The sequence below is a fragment of the Eschrichtius robustus genome, chromosome 10 (genome assembly GCF_028021215.1).
Source record: "Eschrichtius robustus isolate mEscRob2 chromosome 10, mEscRob2.pri, whole genome shotgun sequence".
Lineage (NCBI taxonomy): Eukaryota > Metazoa > Chordata > Mammalia > Artiodactyla > Eschrichtiidae > Eschrichtius > Eschrichtius robustus.
In genome coordinates this window covers 108,411,053-108,432,440 of record NC_090833.1, presented here as the reverse complement: position 1 = coordinate 108,432,440, position 21,388 = coordinate 108,411,053, and the positions used below count along the sequence as shown (strand labels likewise).

Below are 21,388 nucleotides of genomic sequence, written 5' to 3'. Positions count from 1 at the left end.
ATGTCGAAATCTAACCCCCAGTGTGATGGGCTCAGGAGAGGGGGGCCTTTGGGAGGGGATTAGGTCACGAGGGTGGATGAGCCTCATCATTTATGCTGCTTCTGCTGTTTAGAAGTCACCCAGTCTGTGGTGTTCCGTTACAGCAGCCTGAACGGACTAAGACATATGCCTTGAAAGCCAGCCAAGGGCACAGCCCCTTCACGCACCCCTGATTCCTGGAACAGGTCCAGCTGATTCACAGAGGACCAAGCTGTCCTTTGTTTCCTGTGGACCCTGGAGGGCCAGGTCCTTTGGGGGCAGGTCTGGTCTCCTCCCCCTTTTCTGTTTTATCTCCTTGTCTTAGGGACAAGACAGGGGAGCAGGGGGTATCACTCAGGTGTCCTGTCTTATTTTCCAATCTCGTTCTAGCCCAAGAGCTCTAGGGCCCTGCTGCGAGATTAGTAGGTCACCTTGCTTCCACGGGGTTCCTGCTCGCTGTGGGTAATCCCTCAGCCACCCTTGGTCCCTGGCCCCTGCAGGACCACTGGGAACTCCCAGCAGAACTCAGTGTTTCCAGAGTGAAGGGCCAGGGGGTCAGACCTGGACTCCACAGTGGGACCGAATATCTAAGGGACCCCTTGTGCACTGGTTCCCCTTCAAAGGCCAGGTGAGGTGCAGCCCCTGAAGGCATCACGGTCCCGGTCAGGCAGAAAGGACCAGAAGACACCTCCCTCCTGGAAACAGCTCTTTACTGAGTCGGTGATACTACGTGGCATGATATCATATGTAGACAGGAGAACTACACGGCAGTGAGGGCAGCGGGAGTGCAAGCCAGTTGCACACCTGTTACAAGGGGGGAAGGCTTCTGGAATGGGGAGGGGCCGGCCTCTGGGTCAGGCTGGGGAGGGGGCAGCTGTAAGCCCCCATCGCAGGGGTGGTCGTTATCTGTTAGAACACAAAGGAGGGGCCGCTTCACCGCGAGTTTGCCCTTCTGGGGATGTCCCAGTCCTCCGTGCTGCTGGCTGCGCAGGAGGATGGAGGTGGGTGAGCGGTGACATCAAAGGGAGCTGTGGCCCCTCCCCCTCATCTGGTCGAGCTGCCCGTGCAGAGGGGCCTCGGGGCCGTTCTGGGTCACGGTGGGGTGAGGTCAGGAGGAGAGTAGGCGGGGGAAGGGAGAGCGGCCCAGCGGTCAGCCCTCCCCCAGTTGCCACAAAGCGGTCACCCCCCGGATCGGAACGGGCCTTCTACTTTGGCAGAACGTTCCAGGGCCTGGAGAGTGTCCCGGTGCAGATGAAACTCCTGCTTGGATTCCTTCTGGGATGCTCCTGAAAGGCGGACGCAAGGATGAAGCGAGGAATTTTCTGGAGATGTGGGAAAAAATGCTGAACCCCTGGGGGCACAGCGCTCAGGGCCCAGGTGGAGCTGCTCTGTCCTGTGTGAGCTCCCGGGCCTCTGCTCCCATGGTTACAGGGAAGGTCTTGTGGTTGCCAAATCCACCTCGTCCCTAGAGTTTGAACCATAATCCCCTGCAAAGCTTTTCCTGGGTCTTTTCAACCCCTGGGAGCCTCAGGGGACTGCCAGCCAGCTAGGATGGGTGTGAAGGTGCTAGAAAGACTAGCGCTGGTCACCAATGCAGAGCCAGAGTTAAGACCGTTCCCCCGAGGTAGCCACCTCCCTGGCAGGCTCAGTCACAGGAGAGGGGGCTTCTCCTGCCCTCTCCTCCCGCCCAGCCAGGGAAACCCGGTCAGCCCCCCTGGCCAGCAGGGAAATGTGCGTGTGCGTGTGCGTGTGCGTGTGTGTATAAGGGGCTGCTTTCTATGGTACAGTCACTACTGGGAAGCCCGGAGGTGCAGGGGCAGGCCTGGGGGAACGCTCTTCGGGACCAAAGGACCACAATGTCTGCAGGTGCGGCTTTTCGGGGGTCTCTTTTCACCCGAGCACGCTTCCCCACCTTCTGCGTGGCAGTGTCCGGGACTGGGCCGCCCCTTAATAGCGGCTCTGGCTTCCTGGTGGGCCTGGGGGCCCAGGGAGGCCCGGGGGACCCTGAATTCCTGGTTCGCCCTTTGGCCCCATGGGCCCCCGCTGGCCTGGTGACCCTATCTTCCCGGCGATCCCCGGTTTTCCCTGAGGCCCCTCTGGCCCTGGAGACCCTGGGGGCCCCTCTGGCCCTGGGGGCCCCACGTCCCCTTTGGGGCCTGGCTGTCCACTTGCGCCTCCAGTTCCAAAGCTGCCCTTCGAGCCTTTGAGGCCTGGGAAACCTCGCAGGCCAACCGGCCCCGTTTCTCCTACAGGCCCGGTGTCCCCTGGCTGCCCTTGAGGACCCTGAGGTCCTGGGGGGCCCAAGCTGCCGGGGTCTCCTTTTGGTCCTCTGCTGCCAACAGGCCCTTTCACGCCCACATCTCCCTTGAGTCCTCTCGGTCCTGGAGGGCCTGGGGCACCTAGGGTCAGAGAGAAGAGGGGAGAGGTCAGTCCAGGAGGGCAGGTGTCCCGAGGCTGTCCCGTGATGTGGACGCCTGGCAGTGGGCACTGTGACACCCGAGGGTCCGAAGCCACAGGGCCCAGGTCTGCCGACTGACTTGACCCTCTAAGTCGGCTTGGCCACCGGTGAAGTGGGGCTGAGAATCTCACCTGCAGGCTGTGAGCCCATCCCGAGCTGACATGCGTTGGCATTTGGCATGAGGCCTGCGCCTGGAGGGCACTCATTGTTTTGACTTCAGGGCTTGGCCGTAGTTCCACACGTGCACTCAGGTTGGGGGCTGAGAGAGCTCTGGGCAAAGGCCACAACCATCCAGGATCGTGTGTCCTACTCTGGAGACTGGCCTGGATGCCTACACTCATTATGGACTTTGACTGGGGTCCTGACCTCCTGCCCCAAGCCCATCCCAACCCCAGGATTTGCCCATGACCTTTAGGCACCTGGGACCAGGAATGGAGTCAGGTGACATGGAGGAGAAAGCCAAGAAAGTGAAGCCTGAGAATTGGATCCCTCCCAGTGTGAGTGAGTGAGTGGGAACAGCAACAACCCAGAGAAAGGGCAGCTCCTCCAGGAAGTCCACCCTGACTACTCCAGCATCTTCTCTGAGCTCTTGGAGCTACTACTTTCTGAATCTTTTAGTTAACACATAGAAAGAGAAGTCACAATATAGTGAAAGCAAATCCTTGGTACCTCTCTGGTGAACCCCGCTAGACTGTAGGGCCCCAGGAAGATGGGGGGGGGGCACGGCTCCCATCCCCTGCCCTGGGCTCGGAGCCCCGGCACACGGCAGGGAAAGCTCAGTATACACTTGAAGAGCGTGATTCACCAAACAGCTGTGGACCCCCTGCTCCTGCTCAGCTCTGGCCTAGGGCATGGGAGAGACGCCAGGGTGAAGACACTCTTCTTTTCCTTAAAGAGCCCAGTCTAGCGCTCAAGCCAGGGGTCAGATGACCTTAATGCCCTTCCCGCCTGCCACGTAGGTCAGAGTCACCACCTCTCAGAGCTGTACCAGCCCTGAGGACACAGAGCGGAGTGTGGCCGTGACTCTGGCCAAGGCACGTCGGATGCCCCGGGGTCGGAAGGAAAGAACCCTCTGGCCTAATGAGAACAGGAATTGTGGAGAACAGCTTTAGCCCCCGCGGGGTCAAGGCACCGCAGAAGCCTGGTTTTCTTCAGTGGTCTCAGCACCGGCTCACGGGCTGCCCCCCAGGCCTGGCCTGGGAGGTGAATTCTCACACCCGTACTCGGCTCTCCCTGAGAACTCTGCTGTTACACCATCCCCCTCTGTAACAGAATCCTGGAGTTTTTGAGCTCGGTGGGAGCTGGTCCAACTCCTCCCTGTCAGAGAGGAGGCATCTAAAGCTCAGAGAGGTGACGTGATAGCCCCAGGGGTCCCTGAGCGGAAACCAGAAGCCGGGTGGGCCTCTCAGAAAGACGGGATCTTCTACGTGGGAGCCGGGAGCCCTCCCAGTGGCCGTGACCCAGTTCTGCGGCCTCGGGGCCCCCTCCCCGCTAATGCAGACACCACTGCTGTCCATCCTGGCCGGGGCTACCTGCTGCCCGCCCCCAGCCTCCCCCTACACTCCCCCACCTCGGTGCCCCCTCTCATCTCCCTCCCGGAGTGTTTCTAAGTGGAGCGGAGAGTCAGTGAACCCCATCCTCCAATGACGATCTAAACTGGGGCCCAGACAGACTCAGCCCCAGCAGGGCCAATAAAAACCTTCCAGCCGGTCCCTGCCACCTCCTGCCCATGCCCGCCTCCCACACACAGCGGGGCTGTGGCCTGCGTGGGCTCGGCTCACGCGGCCTGCCGGCGGCACCGGCTGGGACGCCGTCATGGGCTGGCTGGGGTCTGGGAGCGGCTTGACCTGCCCTTGTGTCCGCAGCACAGCAGCCAGAACAACACGGCCCAACGAGGGCACAGGCCGACGCCGGGCAGGGACCACCTCCCCCAGCCCGGCAGGCATGGCCGGGAACCGGCAAAGCCACTGCGCCTGTCCTCACCCCAGCTCTGCCCTTGGCGCCTGGGCCAGCGTGGGCTGGAAAAGCAGAGCCATTCGGAGGTGGAGAGGCCCCTGTAGGCTGTGCAAGTGGAAGGGAATCAGAGGGCATGGAGTGACGCTGGGCAAGTCGCTGCCCATCTGCGCTCAGACCATCTATAACATTGAGGTTGCACTTGACAGTCCCCCAGGGCCCTGTGGCTCCACGAGGACCCCTCCTCCTGCCTCTGTCCCTCCTGCTCTAAGAACATGACCCCCCAGGGCTTGCCCCAGCTCCCTGGTTCTCCTCTCTTTTTCTATAACCATGGCTGTGGCTTCCACTCTTGTCCCCTGGATGGATGGTCCCCATCCCCAGCCTGGACTCAGGAAAAGCCTGAGAAATCTCATCTGGACAAGGACGCCCACGGATCCAGCGGGAGCCCCTCCCTCCTTCCGTGGGACCCCCACCCTTCCTGAGCCACCATCTTCGGCGCTCGTCCTCTGCTCCCTGGCCCCTAAGGGCACGGCGGCTGCAAGGATTTCTCACGGTTTCTACGCCAACAGCGGGGGAGAAAAGGCAGAGAGTAAAGGCCTCTCTTTTGCTCCTCCCCTCCAGGCCCCTCGGGCTCCTCTTTCTGGGAAAGCTCTGGGTACCTTTCCCTGGCTGGGGAAGGCTGGGTGCCCACGGGCCCAGGGTGTCGGTTTGAGCAGAAGCCTGGGTCGCACTGTCCTCTTCACTCCCCAGGAGCTGCAGCCCCTAGAGCAAGTGGAAGGAGGCCTGGCAGGAAAGGGGTCACCTCCCTCTCCACTGCCGCTGCTGACCCTGTCTCTGAGAACCCACGCAGGTCTCCCAGTCAGTGCCCTTGAGGACATCCGGTGGGGTGGCTCCACCTGGGGCAGGACCTGTGTTGCAGGCATTGGCCTCTCTCACTGCCCTGTCTCGGTGTTGGTGCGCCCACGATGGCCCCAGCTCACCCTAACTTCTCTGTGACCTGCCTTCTCTTGGGTCACGGCCACTGGGAGGGCTCCCGGCTCCCACATAGACGATCCCATCTCTCTGAGCAGTGAACGTTTGCCTGCCTAGTCTCTCCTACATCCCCAGCACCGTACATTGAGATCATCGCCCCATTTTACAGATGAGAAATCGCGGTGCAGAGAGTGGCGACTTGCCCACCATCACCAAGCAGGAAGGGTGGAGACAGGATGCAAACCCAGGCCTGAGAGGCTCCTGGTCTGGTCCCCAGACCCCCTCCCACTGCCAGGACCTCCTGCCCTCGTGCCACTCGGAGGAGGGGGAGGGTCCCCACAGAGCTGCGAAGGGGTCACCTGAAGGACTGTCTTCCTCTGGTGAGCCGAGCCTCTGCCTGTCCCTTCAGAGCCAGCCATGAGTCATGCAGTCAGAGAGGGGAGAGCTGGCAGGACCTGGGTCTGGCCGGGGAGGAAGTCAATAAGCAAAGTTTAGCGGTTAGCATGGGGGGAAGGGATGCAGGCAGAGGCTGACCAGGGGCTCTCCACAACAGGAGGCCCTTCACCCAGCCTGTAACAAGATCTGGGTATCGGAAGGGCTAAAGGGCAAAGTGGGGGGCAGGGAGCTAAATGCTTCTCTGAGCAGCGGGGGCACATTTGAGACAAAGGAGGAAACGTGAGCAGCAGTGGCCGAGGTGGGGAGATGGGGGAGAGGAACAGAGCGCTATGGAGTCCCAAGAAGGCCCATAATTACTCAGGAAGCCCTGAGCTGTAATTAGGCCATCCCGGCCCATCAGCGCAGAGGCACAACTGACTGCATGTCTGGGACAAGTAGGTGGGCTGCTCCTGGTCTGCACTGGGAGTGGGGAAAGGGTGGGGGGACGAGCAGAAGCACCAAGCCCTCGGGGTACCAACGCTGTCCACCCATGGGTGGGGGAGTGCACGGGCCGGGAGGGGTGGGTGCAGGCCATCTCATAATCCAAAGCAACGTGCCAGCTTGCAAAGGGAGAGGAACCAGAAACGGAAGGGGAGGCTCTCGGGAGAGTGGCCTGGTGCCATGGAAGGCACACTAGCCTGCACTTCAGAGGACCCGAGTCTGAGTCCCAGCTCCCATATTAACAAACTGGGTGGCTGGGTAAGTCATTTGGCCCTCTTTGGACTGCAGGCTCCTCTTTGTTCAAGGAGAATATCAGCCTGGGTCAGGGACTCTCGATCCTGGCTGTTGTTACCTGAGGAGCATTGAAAAAATGCCAGTGGATTTCCATGTCTGCCTATGATGGATTAATCTGTGCAGACTCAACCTCCCACTGAGAACAACCAGAATCATTTGACAGAATGCCAAGACATCCTTCTGAAAGATCTGGAGAGCGATCAAGGGCCAGAATCCCAGGGAGAAGAGAGACTAACTGAAGAAAGCCAGACCTTCTTTGCCTCTTTTTCCTCTCAAGGCATTTGCTGACTAGTAACTGGTTTGGGCAGAGAGGCTGAGAAGCTGAGTAGGGTTTCCAGCAGCTTCACTGGGGCTGGGGCTCAGGGCTGCCAAGGTCCAGGGCTGAGATGCAGGAGAAAAGGAAGAAAGGAAACTGTGTGGGCATTTGCGGTAAGGACCAGGGGGTGGAGAAGCTGAGCAGAGAATTAGGCTTCATTCCTTCAGTCCTATGGGGCTGGGGAAACAATAAATGGAGTTCAAGGCCAATAGGTAGTAGTGCCCTATAAACACTCCTCAAGGACTATGCCCTGGAAGTAAGAATGTATCAGAAATAGGCCGGGTGTCATGGTAGGCTCTCTCGCAGGCACCAACAGAAGCTGGTATAATTCTCCTTTTCATTAATCCCCCTTGCTTCTCAATCACAAGCGAACCTACTAATCCTCCAAGCAGGCATGTTCCTCCCCGCCTCCCCTCCAGGTAGCTCCTCCGCCCTAAACCACAGAATAATTCAAAGTTCTCCTCACAACATGTAAACTCCTGGACACTGTCTGTGGGAGGAGGAAGGAGGTTAGTGCTTAGGGAATGAATTGGTAAGTGTAATCCCTCGTCCTCAGTTTCTGCCCTGTGGTCATGCTTTCATTGATGCACTCAATGAGCAAATGTTTCCTGAGAACTTTCCAAAGGTCAGGCACTGTGCTGGGCACTGATGAGCAAGACAAGGAGCCCACCATCAAGTGAATTAGGTTCAGAATCATTCCTTCATTAGGACACCCTTTTATATTTTACCAAAAACTGTTCACACCCATTGTTAACATTGTTACTCACAACTACCCATGGGATATAGGCAGGGCAGATATTATATTTCTACTTGCAGATGAAGAAGCTGAATTGAAAGTAGCCAAGCGGGCTTCTCTGGTGGTGCAGTGGTTAAGAATCCACCTGCCAATGCAGGGGACACAGGTTCGAGCCCTGGTCCAGGAAGATCCCACATGCCGCAGAGCAACTAAGCCCATGCCCCATGACTACTGAGCCTGCGTTCTAGAGCCTGCGAGCCACAACTACTGAAGCCCATGCACTTAGAGCCCGTGCTCCACAACAAGAGAAGCCACCGCAATGAGAAGCCAGCACACCGCAACGAAGAGTAGCCCCTACTGGCCGCAACTAGATAAAGCCTGCGCGCAGCAACGAAGACCCAAAGCAGCCAAAAATAAATAAATAAAATAAATAAATTTATTAAAAAGAAAGAAAGTAGCCAAGAGCCTTGTCCAAGGCCACTCAGCAAATAAGCAATGATGCTTTCTTGGCTCCAATTCCCAAGCGATAGTCTTAGGGTAGGCACTGTCTAGCACACACACAGAAATCCTCCTATAGAATAGGAAGAAACATTCTATGAGAGGCACAAACACTATAGAAGTACCACAGGCTTTCTGTTTGGCAAATGGAGACTCAGAATTAATCACAGAGCTGGAAGAAGTCTCAGAGAACAGCTGGTCTTATCCATTGATTTACATATGAAACAAAACAAAACAAAAAACCCCCAAAAAACCAGAGGCCCTGAAAGATTAAGTGATTCTGCCTAAAGACCCACAGCAAATTAGAATCCAGGCTCCTTCCCCAGACAGTTTAAGAGCCCCAGAGCTTCAGTCAGCACTTGGCACCTTCCACACTGGCTGTGGCCATTGCTGTCCCTCTTCCTTTATTCTGGAGAGCAGCTCGGCTTCAGCCAGAGGGAGACCTCATTGCCAGCCCCAGCGTGAGAGCCTATCAGCACCTGTCTATGAATGAATGAATGAATGAATGAATGACATGTTCCTGTAGGAAGGGATGTTCGTTTTGTCCCTGAAATTTTCTTTCAGATGTGAGAGACTTTATATGTGGTGATTTAACAACCAAGAGAAATGTTGCCCAAAGACACAATTTAAACAAATATGCAGAGGTTGAACTGAGAGTCAAATGTAGCTCAAAGAGATGTCCCACCTTGCTCTCCAGTTAGGATGAGGTTCTTTGATGAGAACTCTGCCATCATTAGAACAGGAGCAAATACAAAGTCCCATGACTATTGTTGGGTTATACTTAGAGTGAGGTCCTCAAATTGTTCCCTTACTAACACTCTTGGTACCATTTCCTTCTTTTCCAGTCTGTCCCACACATGACACCTAAGCAGGGCCTGAGTGGAAATGCCTTTCTGGCATCTGCAAGCTCATGCTCTCAGTGTCTCCTCTTCTGGCTGGGCACTAGACGTGTGCGTCTCAGAGCCATGGCAAGGGGTCAGGATCTTAATCATAGGGCGACCTTGAGTTATCCCTTAACCTTTCCCAGTCTCAGGTCACCTTTCTGTAAAGTAAAGACACCAACACCTGCAACACGTCTTGTCCACAAAGGTTGTCAGGCTAGGGGAGGGACAGATTGGGAGTTTGGGACTGACATGTACACACTGCAATATTTAAAATAGATAACCAACAAGGACCTACTGTATAGTACAGGGAACTCTGCTCGTCATTCTATAATAACCTAAATGCGAAAAGAATTTGAAAAAGAATAGATACACGTATATGTATAACTGAATCACTTTGCTGTACACCTGAAACGTACACAACATTGTTAATCAACTATACTCCGATATAAAATAAAAATTAAAAAAAAAATGTTGTGAGGCTAAAATGAAACAAAGTGCGTGAATGGGCTTCGTCATGATTGAATGCAACCTAAGAACAACAAGATTACCAGAGGATGAACCACGAGAACTATCTGCTAATGCCTTCTCTGGAACATTGCATCCTAGAAGTCACACAGATACGTATTTTAGATGAAATACTGTGGGACTGTTTCGGTTACTAAGGAAATACTCAGTACCTGGCTTTGTTGCCAGAATATGACAACAGGCAAACAAGATCTTACCTCACCTCCATCCCCTGCAACACCACCAATCTAGAGTAAAGAAAATATTAGCAGAAATGCTCACTGATACAAAATGAAGGTAACACAGGTTTGAAACCAAATGGTTAAAGAGAACCAGAGAATCAGAGAGGTTGGCTCCAAGTCTGAGCTCTGTGAAGACAACAGCGCTGTCTGGGGTCATGGGGCCCTTCCTCCTGACTCCTGGAGCTCCCGGAATGATCAGGCCCGGACTTCTGGCCCCCCCAAATGTGACTATACATTCTAGAACCTCCAGATCTCAGTGGCTACTTATTCTATTCTCTAGAGCCAAGAGCTGCTATATTTTCAGCTCGAACAGTCTTCCCACAAAGACACGTACTTCCTGGGGAAGGGTCCAGGAAACTGAGTATAGCCATACAAATTCCTGTATGGAATCCCAATTAGGAGTCTTCTGGGCCATTTTCCAGGAGAAAAACTGTTGGAAATATTGCTGTGAAGGACTAAAACGGAAAGGTAACGGTGTTTGTTATGGGCTGAATTGTGTTCCCTCAACATTCACATGCTGAAATCCTAACCCACTCTGAATATGACCTCACGTGGAGACAGGGTCTTGACAGAGATAATCAGGTTGAAATGTTGTCATTAGGGTGGCCCCTAATCCAATATGACTGGTGTCCTTATAAAAAGGGGAAACTGGGACACAGAGACAGACACACACAGGGAAGATGTTATAAGGAGACACAGGGAGAAGATGGCCGTCTACAAGCCAATGCTGGAATAGATCCTGCCCTCATAACCCTCAGAAGGAACCAACACTGCCAACACCTTGACTTTAAACTTCCAGCCTCCAGAGCTGTGAGATACGAGATTTCAGTTCTAAGCATCCCCAGTCTGTGGTGCTTTGTTACAGCAGCCCGGGCTGACTAATATAGGGTTTACTTCAGAATGAAGTACTCATAAGCAGAAGCCATAGAGCATTTCAAGTCAATTAAAAGAGTGGGCCAGGTAACCAACCTTTGATGTGGGATCTAAGGGGAAACTGAGGGCAGAGCTGTCCCAAGGGGAGCAAGAGGTCAGTCCCTTTTGGGGAAATGGACGGACGGTAGACAGGAATAGAGCGCAGAAACTCCACCAGGAAGCCCGTGCCGTCAGCGAGGAGCATCTGTCGTTTGCTCAGGTGCTTTTAGAGGAATGCGGGTCTTAGGTGACTTTGGAGGAGAAGGCCACTCAAGGCAGCTCGCACAACACTGGATCTGAACCACCTTGCATCTGAATCCCATTTCCCTTCCTTGCGAGCTGCGCGAGCTTGACTAGACCTCATCCGGCAGCCGGTTCTTCGGTTTCAGGGACCATGGGAATTAAAGGCAATGACGCATGTGCCCAGGGTCTCTGCATGTTTGCTCCTCCACCTGGAGCTCCTCTGCTCATCCTTGCCAACCCTGCTCTACCTGACTTTCTCCCCTGTTCTCAGGCCTCATTTCTGATGTCACCTCTGGTGGTCGATTTCATGTGTCAATTGGACTGGGCCAGGGGAGCCCTGATAGTTGGTGTGGACAAAGAATGTCGCCTGCCATATCAGTAAACAAAGGATGTTGCGGCCATCAAGCCATCAGTCACTTGCAGCCACCCTTGACAGTGCACCCTGAGAGGATTCAGGATGGAAAAAACCAGGATATTGGCCCAAGATAGTGAAGGTGCCTATCAAAGGAATAATTTCATTAAGCCCAGACTCTTGCATCTTCCCATACATAGAAGAGTGCTGAATTCATTAACTTGAGATGTCTGGTTTTCTTTAATTAGGAGTAATCTTCTGATGTTCAACTACCTGGATTTTTTGGCAAAAACTCCTATATATGCTGGCCCTTCCCTTAACTCTTCGGAACAGTCCCTTAGAGCTATCTGAGAGACTGTCTCCTGGGCTTAAGTCCTCGGTATAGCTGCTGAATAAAACATCATTCTCAACGTTAAGATTGTGCATTTTTTTCAGCCGACATGGGTGCAACATCATTCTGGGTGTGTCTGTGAGGGGGTTTTGGACAAGATTAGCATTTGAGTTGGTGGACCAAGTAAAGCAAGTTGCTTTCCCCAGTGTGGGTGGGCCTCATCCAATCAGTTGAGGGCCTGAATAGAACAAAAAGGCTGAGTAAGAGGGAGCTCCTCCCGCCTGACTGCTTCAAACTGGGACATCAGCTTCCTCTTGCCTTTGGATTCGAACTAAAGCATCAGCTCTTCCTGGGTCTTGAGACTGCTGGCCTTCAGACTGCAACTACACCACCAGCTCTCTAGGTCTCAGACCTTTGGACTCAGGCAGGAATTAAAGCATCCTCTCTCCTGGGTCTTCTGCTTGCTGACTCACCCTGCAGATCCTGGGACTTGCTGGCTTTTATACCTATGTGAGCCAATACCTTCAATTCTTTATAATACATCAATCTCTCTCTCCAGAGAGCCTACTGGACACAGCATAAATATACATCTTGTTGGCTGGTTCTGTTTCTCTGGAGAACGCTAATACAGATTTTGGTATCAAGAATGATTCCAGGTGAACAGAATTTTAAAGATGAGTTTTCTGATTTGGTCTGGGGTTTCTGGAACTGGCTCTCTAATATGATTAGATTTAAAGATGCTCAGGACTCTCTATCCAGTAGTAAAAGCAGCCGGAGAATCCCTGGCAATAGAGATACCCAAAATAATGGAGACGCCTAAGCAAGGATCTAGGCAACCATGTATATTACACCTTTGAACATTTTGGTCAAAATAACAAGTATGATGAGATTGGCTGGTTGTTTCTAATGTTACTGGACAAAGTGGGGAAAGAAAAGGATGAGCTCAGGGATCTGAATTCCTAGCTCAAGGGCCCCATAAATGACCTGAAAGCATCTATGTTTGCCCTGAAGGAGACCCTTACCCCCTGTAGCCACAGGGCTGAGAGTGCTGAAAATCAGACCCGCCATCTCCCCCTGTGACTGGCTGAATTACAATGCGAGTTGAACTCCCAGCCTCCCAGGGTGTCTCCTGCTAAAGCGAGGACACGGACTGGGAAGGAATGGGATCCTGTAAGTTGGAATGGGGGGGTGTGTGGGAAGACCCTGATGGAGCTGCGGACCTTGAACCCTAAATTCTGATGCCTCTCCACCCCCGTCCCAGGGTATTAACCCTGCGTTACCTGAGGAAAGGGTAATGACCGCCCCTGAGGCAGCTGACAAGCAAGACACTGCTGGTTCTCCTCAGTGTCAACCCCACCACCCCTCTTGGCTTCTAGACCTATGAGCAGACTCAAGTCCCAGCAGCCCCTACAGGTGAGGTACAAAGTGTGACCCGTGAGGAGGTGTACTACCCTCTGAGTGTTCTAACTCCTGCAGATAGAAACCCGGGCCGCACGTGTGGGGATGGGTATTAAGGCTGTGGGATAAATTGTGGAAGGAACGTAAAGTTGGATCAGGCGCCATTTATTGCCACGGGCTCACTAAGCAGGGATTCTGCATCTAACTTTGCATCTCGGGGAGGAAGAAAGGGCTCTAACAGTTTGCTTCGTTGCTTGGCTGAAATATGGCCAAAAGGAGACCCACAGTGAGTGAATTAGAATTGCCAGACCTGCTTTGGTTTAATGTAGAGAAAGGGATTCCATGACTTAGGGAGACTGGAATGTTAGAGTGAGTTTGTCATATGAAACCTACTCACTCACCCACCCTGGGAAGGTCCAGAAGACATGCCTTTCACCACGACTGTGAGAGATAAATTTGAGAGGGAAGCCCTGGCATCCCTGGCTCTTCTCTGCGGGCCAGACTTCACAGAGGGAACTGCAGTCACGGAATTGGGAAACGTAACCACAATGAGAGTGATTTGATCCGTGGTGGCAGGGACCAGTGGCGGCACTCAAGCCCCAAAGGCAAGGAGGGCGTGGTCCCTGTGATGGACAGCAGGGTCAATGCCGCAATCAGAATGCCCTGAGTCCTGCAGACTGATGGCATTGGCTAGCTCATCATGGGGTTCCTAGAAGTGAAATAGACAGGAAGCCTACTAATTCTTACTTGTTCTGTGTAAGCAGAAAAGTTCTAGGTCAAGTGAACAAGAGTCTAACTTGAATCATTAAAACAGACTGTCATAACCCCCAACCAGTTCTCAGACTTGAGCCACTTTACAGACTCAGAACCCCCTGAATGAAGAGGCCAGGTCCCCTCGAGGAAGGACCCTCGTACACTACCAACAATATTTACTACTAATCATTTTTCCAGCCTTCCCCAAAGGGCCCTATGGTCTTTTGCCAGGGTAACTGTGCATTGAGCAAGAGGAAATAATCATAACTTTCAGGCACCACTGGACACAAGCTCTGATCTGACACTGATTCCAGGAGACCCAACCATCACTGTGACGCACCAGTCAGAGTAGGGACTTATGGCGGTCAGGTGATCAATGGAGCTTTAGCTGAGGTCCATCTCATGGCGTCCTATGTGAATGCTCACCACAGGTGATATCAGCAGAGGAGGATTTTAATAATCAAGTGAAGAGGAGGACTTGTGCTATGGATTCCAGTCAGGCTTCTTCTCCAGCCACCCCTGTCATCAACCAATGGGCTCATGAACAAAATGGCAAGGACGGAGCTTATGCATGGGTTCAGCAACACGGATGGACTTCCAGTCACCAAGGCTGACCTGGCTACAGCCACTGCTGAGCACCAAATCTGCCAACAGCAGGGACCGGCAATGAATCCCCAATATGGCACCATTCCCCAGGATGATCAGACAGCTACCTGGTGGCAGGTTGATTACATTGGACCACTTCCATCAGGCAGTGTTTTGTTCTTACTGGTTTAGACACTTATTCTGGATATAGAAGTGCCTTCCCTGCATGTCATGCTTCACCAAAAACACCAGCCATGTACTTGCAGAATGCATTATACATGGTATTCCACACAGCATTGTTTCTGATCAAGGAACTCATTTCACAGCAAATGAAGTGCAGCAATGGGCCCATGATCATAAGATTCACTGGCGTTACCATGTCCCCCACCGTCTTGAAGCAGCTGGCTGGATAGAAGGGTGAAATGGCCTTTTGAAGACTCAGTTACAGTGCCCGTTCTGTGGTTAATACCTTGCAGGGCTGTATATGCTCTGAATCAGCAACAAAAACATGGTGCTGTTTCTCTTACAGCCAGGACTCATGGGTCCAAGGATCAAGAAGGGGAAATGGGAAGCCACCACTCACTATTAACCCTAGTGCCCCACTAGCAAATTTTTTGCTTCTTGTTCCCAGAAACTTATGCCCTGCTGGCTTAGTGATCTTAGTTCCAAAGGGAAATATTTCTGCCAGGAGATACGATTCCATTGAACTGGAAGTTAAGACTGTTGCCTGCTCACTTTGGCCTCCTCATGCCTCTGAAATAACAGGCAAAGAAGTTACTGTGCTGACTGGGATGATTGACCCTGACTGACAAGGAGAAATCAGACTACTTCTCCACAATGGAGGTAAGAAAGAACATGTCTGGAATCTAGGAGATCACTTAGGGCGTCTCTCAGTATTACCATGTCCTGGGATTAAGGTCAATGGAGAATTACAACAACCCAATCAAGGCAGGACTACTAATGGCCCTTCAGGAATGAAGGTTTGGGTCACCCTACCAGGTAAAGAAGCACAACCAGCTGAGGTGCTTGCTGAAGGCAAAGGGAATACGGAATGGGTAGTGGAAGAAGTCACTAGCTGTGACTGTCTGACCAATTTCATGAGCGAGGACTGTAATTGTCAAGAGTATTTCCTCATTGTGTTATGATTATATGTTGACATATATGTATATATATCTTTGTTTTATTCCCTCTCTTATCCCCTTACCATGTAACAAAAAATACAAAATGTATTGACTTTATACCACAGTATTTAAATATTGTTAACTTTATATCATAATATTTAAGTTATGGGATATTAAGAAGAGTAAACATCACTCAAGGACTTTACCTCCTCTTCTGGAGAAGGGGTTAGTGCATTTTGGGTTATTCTCAGGATCGTTATATCATGTATATTAGGCAGAATTATGACCTTGTTACTTTCTTCATTTGGAGATTAAGTATGATTTAAGGAGATGTGCATGCGTGTCAGGTTGATGAGGGACGCACTTGTGACAGTTCATTTTTATGTGTCAACTTGACTGGGCCACGGGGTACCCAGATATTTGGCCAAACGTTATTCTGGGTGTGTCTCCATTGTGTTTATGGATGAAATCAACATTTAAATCAGTACTGAGTAGGAACTCTGCTCAACATTATGTAACGACCTAAATGGGGAAAGAATTTGAAAAAGAATAGATACATGTATATGTATAACTGAATCACTTTGCTGTACACCTGAAGCTAACACAAAATTGTTAATCAACTCTACTCCAATAAAAAATAAAAAGTTAAAAAAAAAAATCGGTACTGAGTAAAGCAGATTGCCCTCCTCAATGTGGGTGGGCCTCACTTAATCAGTTGAAGGCTGACTAGAACCAAAGGCTGACCCTCCCCTAAGTAACAAAGCATCCTCCAGCCTGACAGCCTTCAACTGGCACACTGCCTCTTCCTGGTTCTACAGCAGCTTCCAGCCTTCTGAGTTGAACTAGGACATCAGCTGTGCAGATTTTGGACTTGCCAGCCTCCAAAATCACATGAGCCAATTCCTTACAATCTCTCTCTCTCTCCTATATCTCTGAAGAACTCTGCCTAAGACAGGGGTGAGAAGGGAGGAGAAGAGGGCATCAGAGTGACAGGCATCTGAAGGGCAGATGGTTGAGAGCACCAATAAGGGGGTGGGAAGGGAGAAAACAAAAGGAGACAGAGTTTCCGAAAGATGAGCTCTACCTATATCTCTCTGTGGGCCCAATTAAACAGATCCACACATAAAAATCCAAATTTGTATGTCGGGCAAAGTGAGGAGCCATACACTTTTCCAAAAGAGGTTGGCAAGGACGTAAAAGCTGCCAGTCACCCCAGGAATTTGCTGCAGGATTGTATCAACCCACCGAGATTTTTGCCCCAAACCAGGTCCTTCTGTGCTTCCCAAGGTCACCGAGGCCCTCTGGGGGCTCCCCAGCAGCCCGGCCCAGGTCTGGCTCTCACCTCGTAGGATGGTGACGTTGCGCAGGATCTCCCCGTGCTGCGTGTCCACGGCCTTCATCTCCTCCATGACCACGGACAGGTTGCGGACGCTGAAGTCCAGGCGGGCGCTGAGCAGGCCGAAGCGCTCCCGGAGCAGGTCGGTGGTGGCCAGCATGAGGGAGACGGTCTTGTTCAGGTAGTAGAGCTCCTCGGCCTGGGTGTGAAAGCCCAGCGTGCAGGAGAGTCGCACGTCATCCAGGTACTTGAGCATGCTGTACACGTGGCTGTCAGTGGCGTTGATGTTGGTGAAGATGGTGCCGATCTCGATCTCATGGGAAGCCATGCGTCCTTCCAGCGTCTCGAACCTCTCCACCGTGCGGTTCTGGGCGTAGTGGGTGTGGTACTGCAGGTCGTGCATGTTCTCTTCATGGTCATCCAGGAAGGACGAGATGTTATCCAACTGCAGCTGCAAGCCCATGACCTGCAGCACCAGGTCGTGCATACTCTCAGAATTCTGGCTGATGCGCTGGGAGGAGGTCCCCAGGGTGGCCTGGAGGCTCTTGACCGCTTCTGCCGTCTTGGCCGAGGTGGTGCGCAGGCTGCTGAAGAGCCGTGAGTAGTTCTGCCAGTCGGTGATCATCTTCTGGAGGGTCAGGGTCTCCTCATCTGTCTTCCGCCGGATCCCGTGGATCCACTCAGAAGTCTGCCCCACGGTGAAGTTGATCTGGTGCATCGCAGCCTTGACGTTGTAGCACTCCTGGGTGAGGTCCTTCAGAGAGAGGTCCAGGCCGGCTGTGGTGGCCTGCCAGCCTCTCACCTGGGCCAGGAAGAGCCCCAGAGACTGGTTGATCTGGTGGATGGAGAAGGAGCAATTGCCCATCTCCTGGGAGATCTGACCGCTGGTGGTGGAGAGCAGTTCGTGGGTCTGGGAGGTCTGGTCCAGCTGGACCTCCTGAGCCAGAAGCATCTTCTGAATTCCCTCCAGCTCCGCCTGCAGCTTTCTGATCTCTTGCCCCAGCTGCCCAGCCTCATGGCAGAAAGAGCAGTTGTTCGGGGCTTTCAGCTCTTCAGGAGAAAGGGACAACATTTTGAGTTGCTGAAGGATCACGGGACAAAGGTTGCTTCTTTAATATTTCAGAGCATAATGAATTGGCAAGCGGCTTTCCTATCCCTCTTCCTTTCCTAAGACCTGCTATGAAATCCTTTTTGGAAAAGTCTTGCCACCTCTATGCAATCTTATTTCTACCAAATGACTTTACTCTGACCTGAAATGTAGGCTTTAGGATATTTTCTCCATCTCACCACCAAATTCTTGAGAGTATGTATCTTCATAACTTCTCTGAGGTTGCCAAGAACCTCCCATTTACATTTTATTTTTAAAATGTCTCCCCACATTTTAATATTTGTGCTTATTTGAGCCTGTCACAAGCTCGTGGAGAAGAGGTTACAGGGAAAGTTTCCCCCCGCGACTGATGAGAAACGAGTCTCAGAAAAGTGACTTGCCAAATGTCACTCAGCTAATTAGTGGCAGAATAGGACTTTCTCTTCCCACCAAGCATACCCCCTCTAAACCCTTCTCTTATGGCTCCTTCTGTCTCATTCTCAGAACGAGAACGTCCCTTGTGAAAGCAAGAGATAAAGAGATAGTAAATTGTGCAAACTTTAAGGCAGTGATGAGGAAAGGGCCGACTTGTTAAGAGCATAGGGAAGATCTTAAAAATAATTTCAGATACGTGAAGATATTTGGCGAGTGGACTGTCTTCGGCTTGCTTCTCTACCTGGAGGCTCTGGCTAGATCCATGCCACTCACAGAACCCCCAGCCCCATTCCTGGGTGCATCCCAGGGTAGCAGCCCTCGTTGGCTAGGTGCTCTCCAGCTGGACAGGGAGGCCGGGAGCCATGGCTGTCTTTCCCTCGTGCCTTGAACTTGGTGAAGGCTGCCCTGCTCCAGGGCACCATGGCATGGGGGGAACCCTGCCCCCCCACCTCCCGTCAAGTAATATCGGCCTTCTGTCACGGTCATTAGCACATCTGGACACTGGACACTCACCCAGCCCTTGGAGATTTTCCTGCATGGACACAAGCTTCTTGTCATAAAGAGCCTGGGCCAGGGAGATGTCTTCTGAGAGAGAGTCCACTTTCCTGAAAACTGCAGGGGAAACAGAGATGAGAAAAGGGTCTTAGAGAAACAGCAGTCGTTTGTTGAGAAGACATTTTTATCAGCCCCTCTGCGGCCAAAACCATTCACTCTTCTGTGGGGCTTCCCAATGGCCAGAGTCTGTCACACATCTCTTAAAAATATATACTTGTGTATCTGTATATCTATAGACATAGATAGATATAATCTTTTTATATATCTCCCTTAAGTGTATATATGTGTTTATACGTATGTGGGTATATATGTATAAATTAGAATATATAATAGTACCTAAATTATACATATACATATCTAATTTCCACCCCCCTCAGATTTTAGAACTAGGACCTGACCACAGGGTAGAATGGGGACAAATAAGAAAGAAATATAAAAATAAAAATGATTCTTAATCCTATCCATCTCCGTGCCTCCTTTGCCTCACCTGAGTCCCAGCTTTGTCTTTAATATCTAGTCCATTGGAGCAAACAAACCTACAGGCTTCCCTTAGTAAAAAAGCTTTTTTTTTTTAACTCTGAAGCTAAGAATGGAATAAGATTGCAGTAAGAAACTTTCAAATTTGTTTTCACTTTTTAACCATAAATTGTGTTAGTATCCAGAAGGCAGAAGTTACCTGAAACTGGCAGCACGCCATCACCTGGGTCAGCTACCACAGTCATACAAACTGCTGAGTGTATGAGAACCACCAAACTTCAGATCCCTGCGCCTCGCCAGCAGGACCCTGACTTAGTAGGTCTGAGGGAGACCCAGGAATTTGCATTTTAACAAATCCTGGGGGCAACCCTGACGCAGGTACACATCCAGCCTCACTTTGAGAAACACAAAGGCCATGGAAAGGGCTTAGACATTGTCCGATCTGGTGATTTCAACCCTGGGTGTACACCAGAATCATCTGAAGAGCTTAACTACTGAATTAATTCCATTATCCGAGTTGGGGGGGCGCCCAGGCATCCATATTTTTTTTTACAGCTCCCAGATGATTCTAATATGGGGCTGAAACTGAGAACTACTATCTAGTCCTAGCCTCTCATTTACCAGCAGGAAAACAGAGGTCCTGAGAGGGGAAGTGCCTTGCTCAAGGCCACACAGCTAATTATTGACCAGAAGTAACGAGCTTCCCAGTAGTAACGAGTAACCCAGGCCCAAGTCTTTGCAGTTTGAATCAGGCACTAAGAGCCCCTAGTCAGGAAGATGCTGGTTCTGGTCCGTGAGCCACAGAGATCTGTGTTTGTCTTTGTAGGGGGTTTTGGCACTGAAAGGAGCCCTGATGAGAAACTCCCCCGCAGCCCGGGGTGGAGAGCCCCAGACTAGCGGGTTGCTGCTGGCAGCCTGCACTCACCCAGAGAGGCCAGCACGGCCACAGTCACCAGGAGGAGGGCCAGGAAGAGGTAAAGGATCCGCACCGATGTGTGCAAAGACAGGTTCTTCTGGCAGCGGCTGCAGCGGGGCCCCGGCCGGCCTGTGGAGAGGGGGGGACAAAAAAGAGGCCGGTGGCAGAGGCCGCGGCTAAAGGGTCAGTTCTCCTGCTCTGGCCTGTCTCATCCCATTGTGAACCAGCCTCCGAAAGGGAGCTGTCCTGGATCCTCACCTCTACCCACTTCACTGCCTTATCTGGAGGTCCCAGAGCTTTTGCGAATAGGCAAGACCACCGTCAGGATCTTCAAAGTACGCGACCATCACACCATCATTCTGTCTCCGTGGCATCGTCATTCAGCCCATGGTGCAGGAAAGCACCTCTTCCCGAAACATCAGCCGTCCCCCAGGGCAGCCAGCCTCGTCTCACCGTTGGGTGACCAACTCCTCCCAGTTTGCCTAGGACTTTCCTGGACTTTAGTTAGCACTGAGAGTCTTCTGTTCTGGGAACTCCTTGGTATTGGGCAAACCAGGATGGTTTGCCAAGACTGTCTCAGTTTTAAAGCTGTAAGTCACACATCTTGGGAAACCCCTCAGTCCCAGGCCAACCAGAAGGTCGGTCCCCAAACTTTGCAGGTAACCAGAAGTTCTCCTGGAAGCCAAACGGATGATTCCAGTGTATCAGTTGGTCCTTGTTATAGAGGAAGGTTGGAAGAAGGTGTTCCTGGCGGCTCTGGGAGGTGGCCAATGGCCAGCGGGAAAGCTGTGATCCTCCCAGCTGTGAAATTTCTAAGATGGATTCAACTTCAGCTGCACATGATGAGTACCAGGAATGTGTAACTACCCTGATACCTGTCCACGCTCCAGACTGAAAGAGATCAGAATTTCTAAGGGTCGGTCTCAGGCATCCCTGGGTGGTTACAATGCACAGCCAAGATTGAGAACAGCTGCTCTAACCTATACTGAAACCCACCAAGAAGCCCTACTGCAAGTAACAGTTCAGAGGGCGTTGGTGTCTCAGATCAGCCACATGCCAAGCTGGTCCTGTGGGCCTGAGAAGGACGGGCCACTTGATGGGCATGGGATACAACGAAGGGGACAGTTCTGGGCCAG

At 52.0% G+C, this 21,388-nt stretch overlaps 1 protein-coding gene across 3 annotated transcripts in view; it reads right to left on the bottom strand.

Annotated features, from left to right (window-relative positions):
* Positions 1–711: 711 nt before the first annotated feature.
* SCARA3 (scavenger receptor class A member 3) overlaps positions 712–21,388 on the bottom strand; it is a 39,570-nt gene continuing 18,893 nt past the window's right edge. For all 3 annotated transcript variants that reach the window (XM_068553925.1, XM_068553923.1, XM_068553926.1), the window contains 4 exons: positions 20,262–20,381; positions 18,818–18,916; positions 16,789–17,832; positions 712–2,417 (listed from right to left, as the gene is read on the bottom strand). In XM_068553925.1, coding sequence (XP_068410026.1) covers positions 1,966–2,417; positions 16,789–17,832; positions 18,818–18,916; positions 20,262–20,381 — 1,715 coding nt within the window. In that variant the 3' untranslated portion in view covers positions 712–1,965. The remainder of the gene's footprint in view (positions 2,418–16,788; positions 17,833–18,817; positions 18,917–20,261; positions 20,382–21,388) is intronic.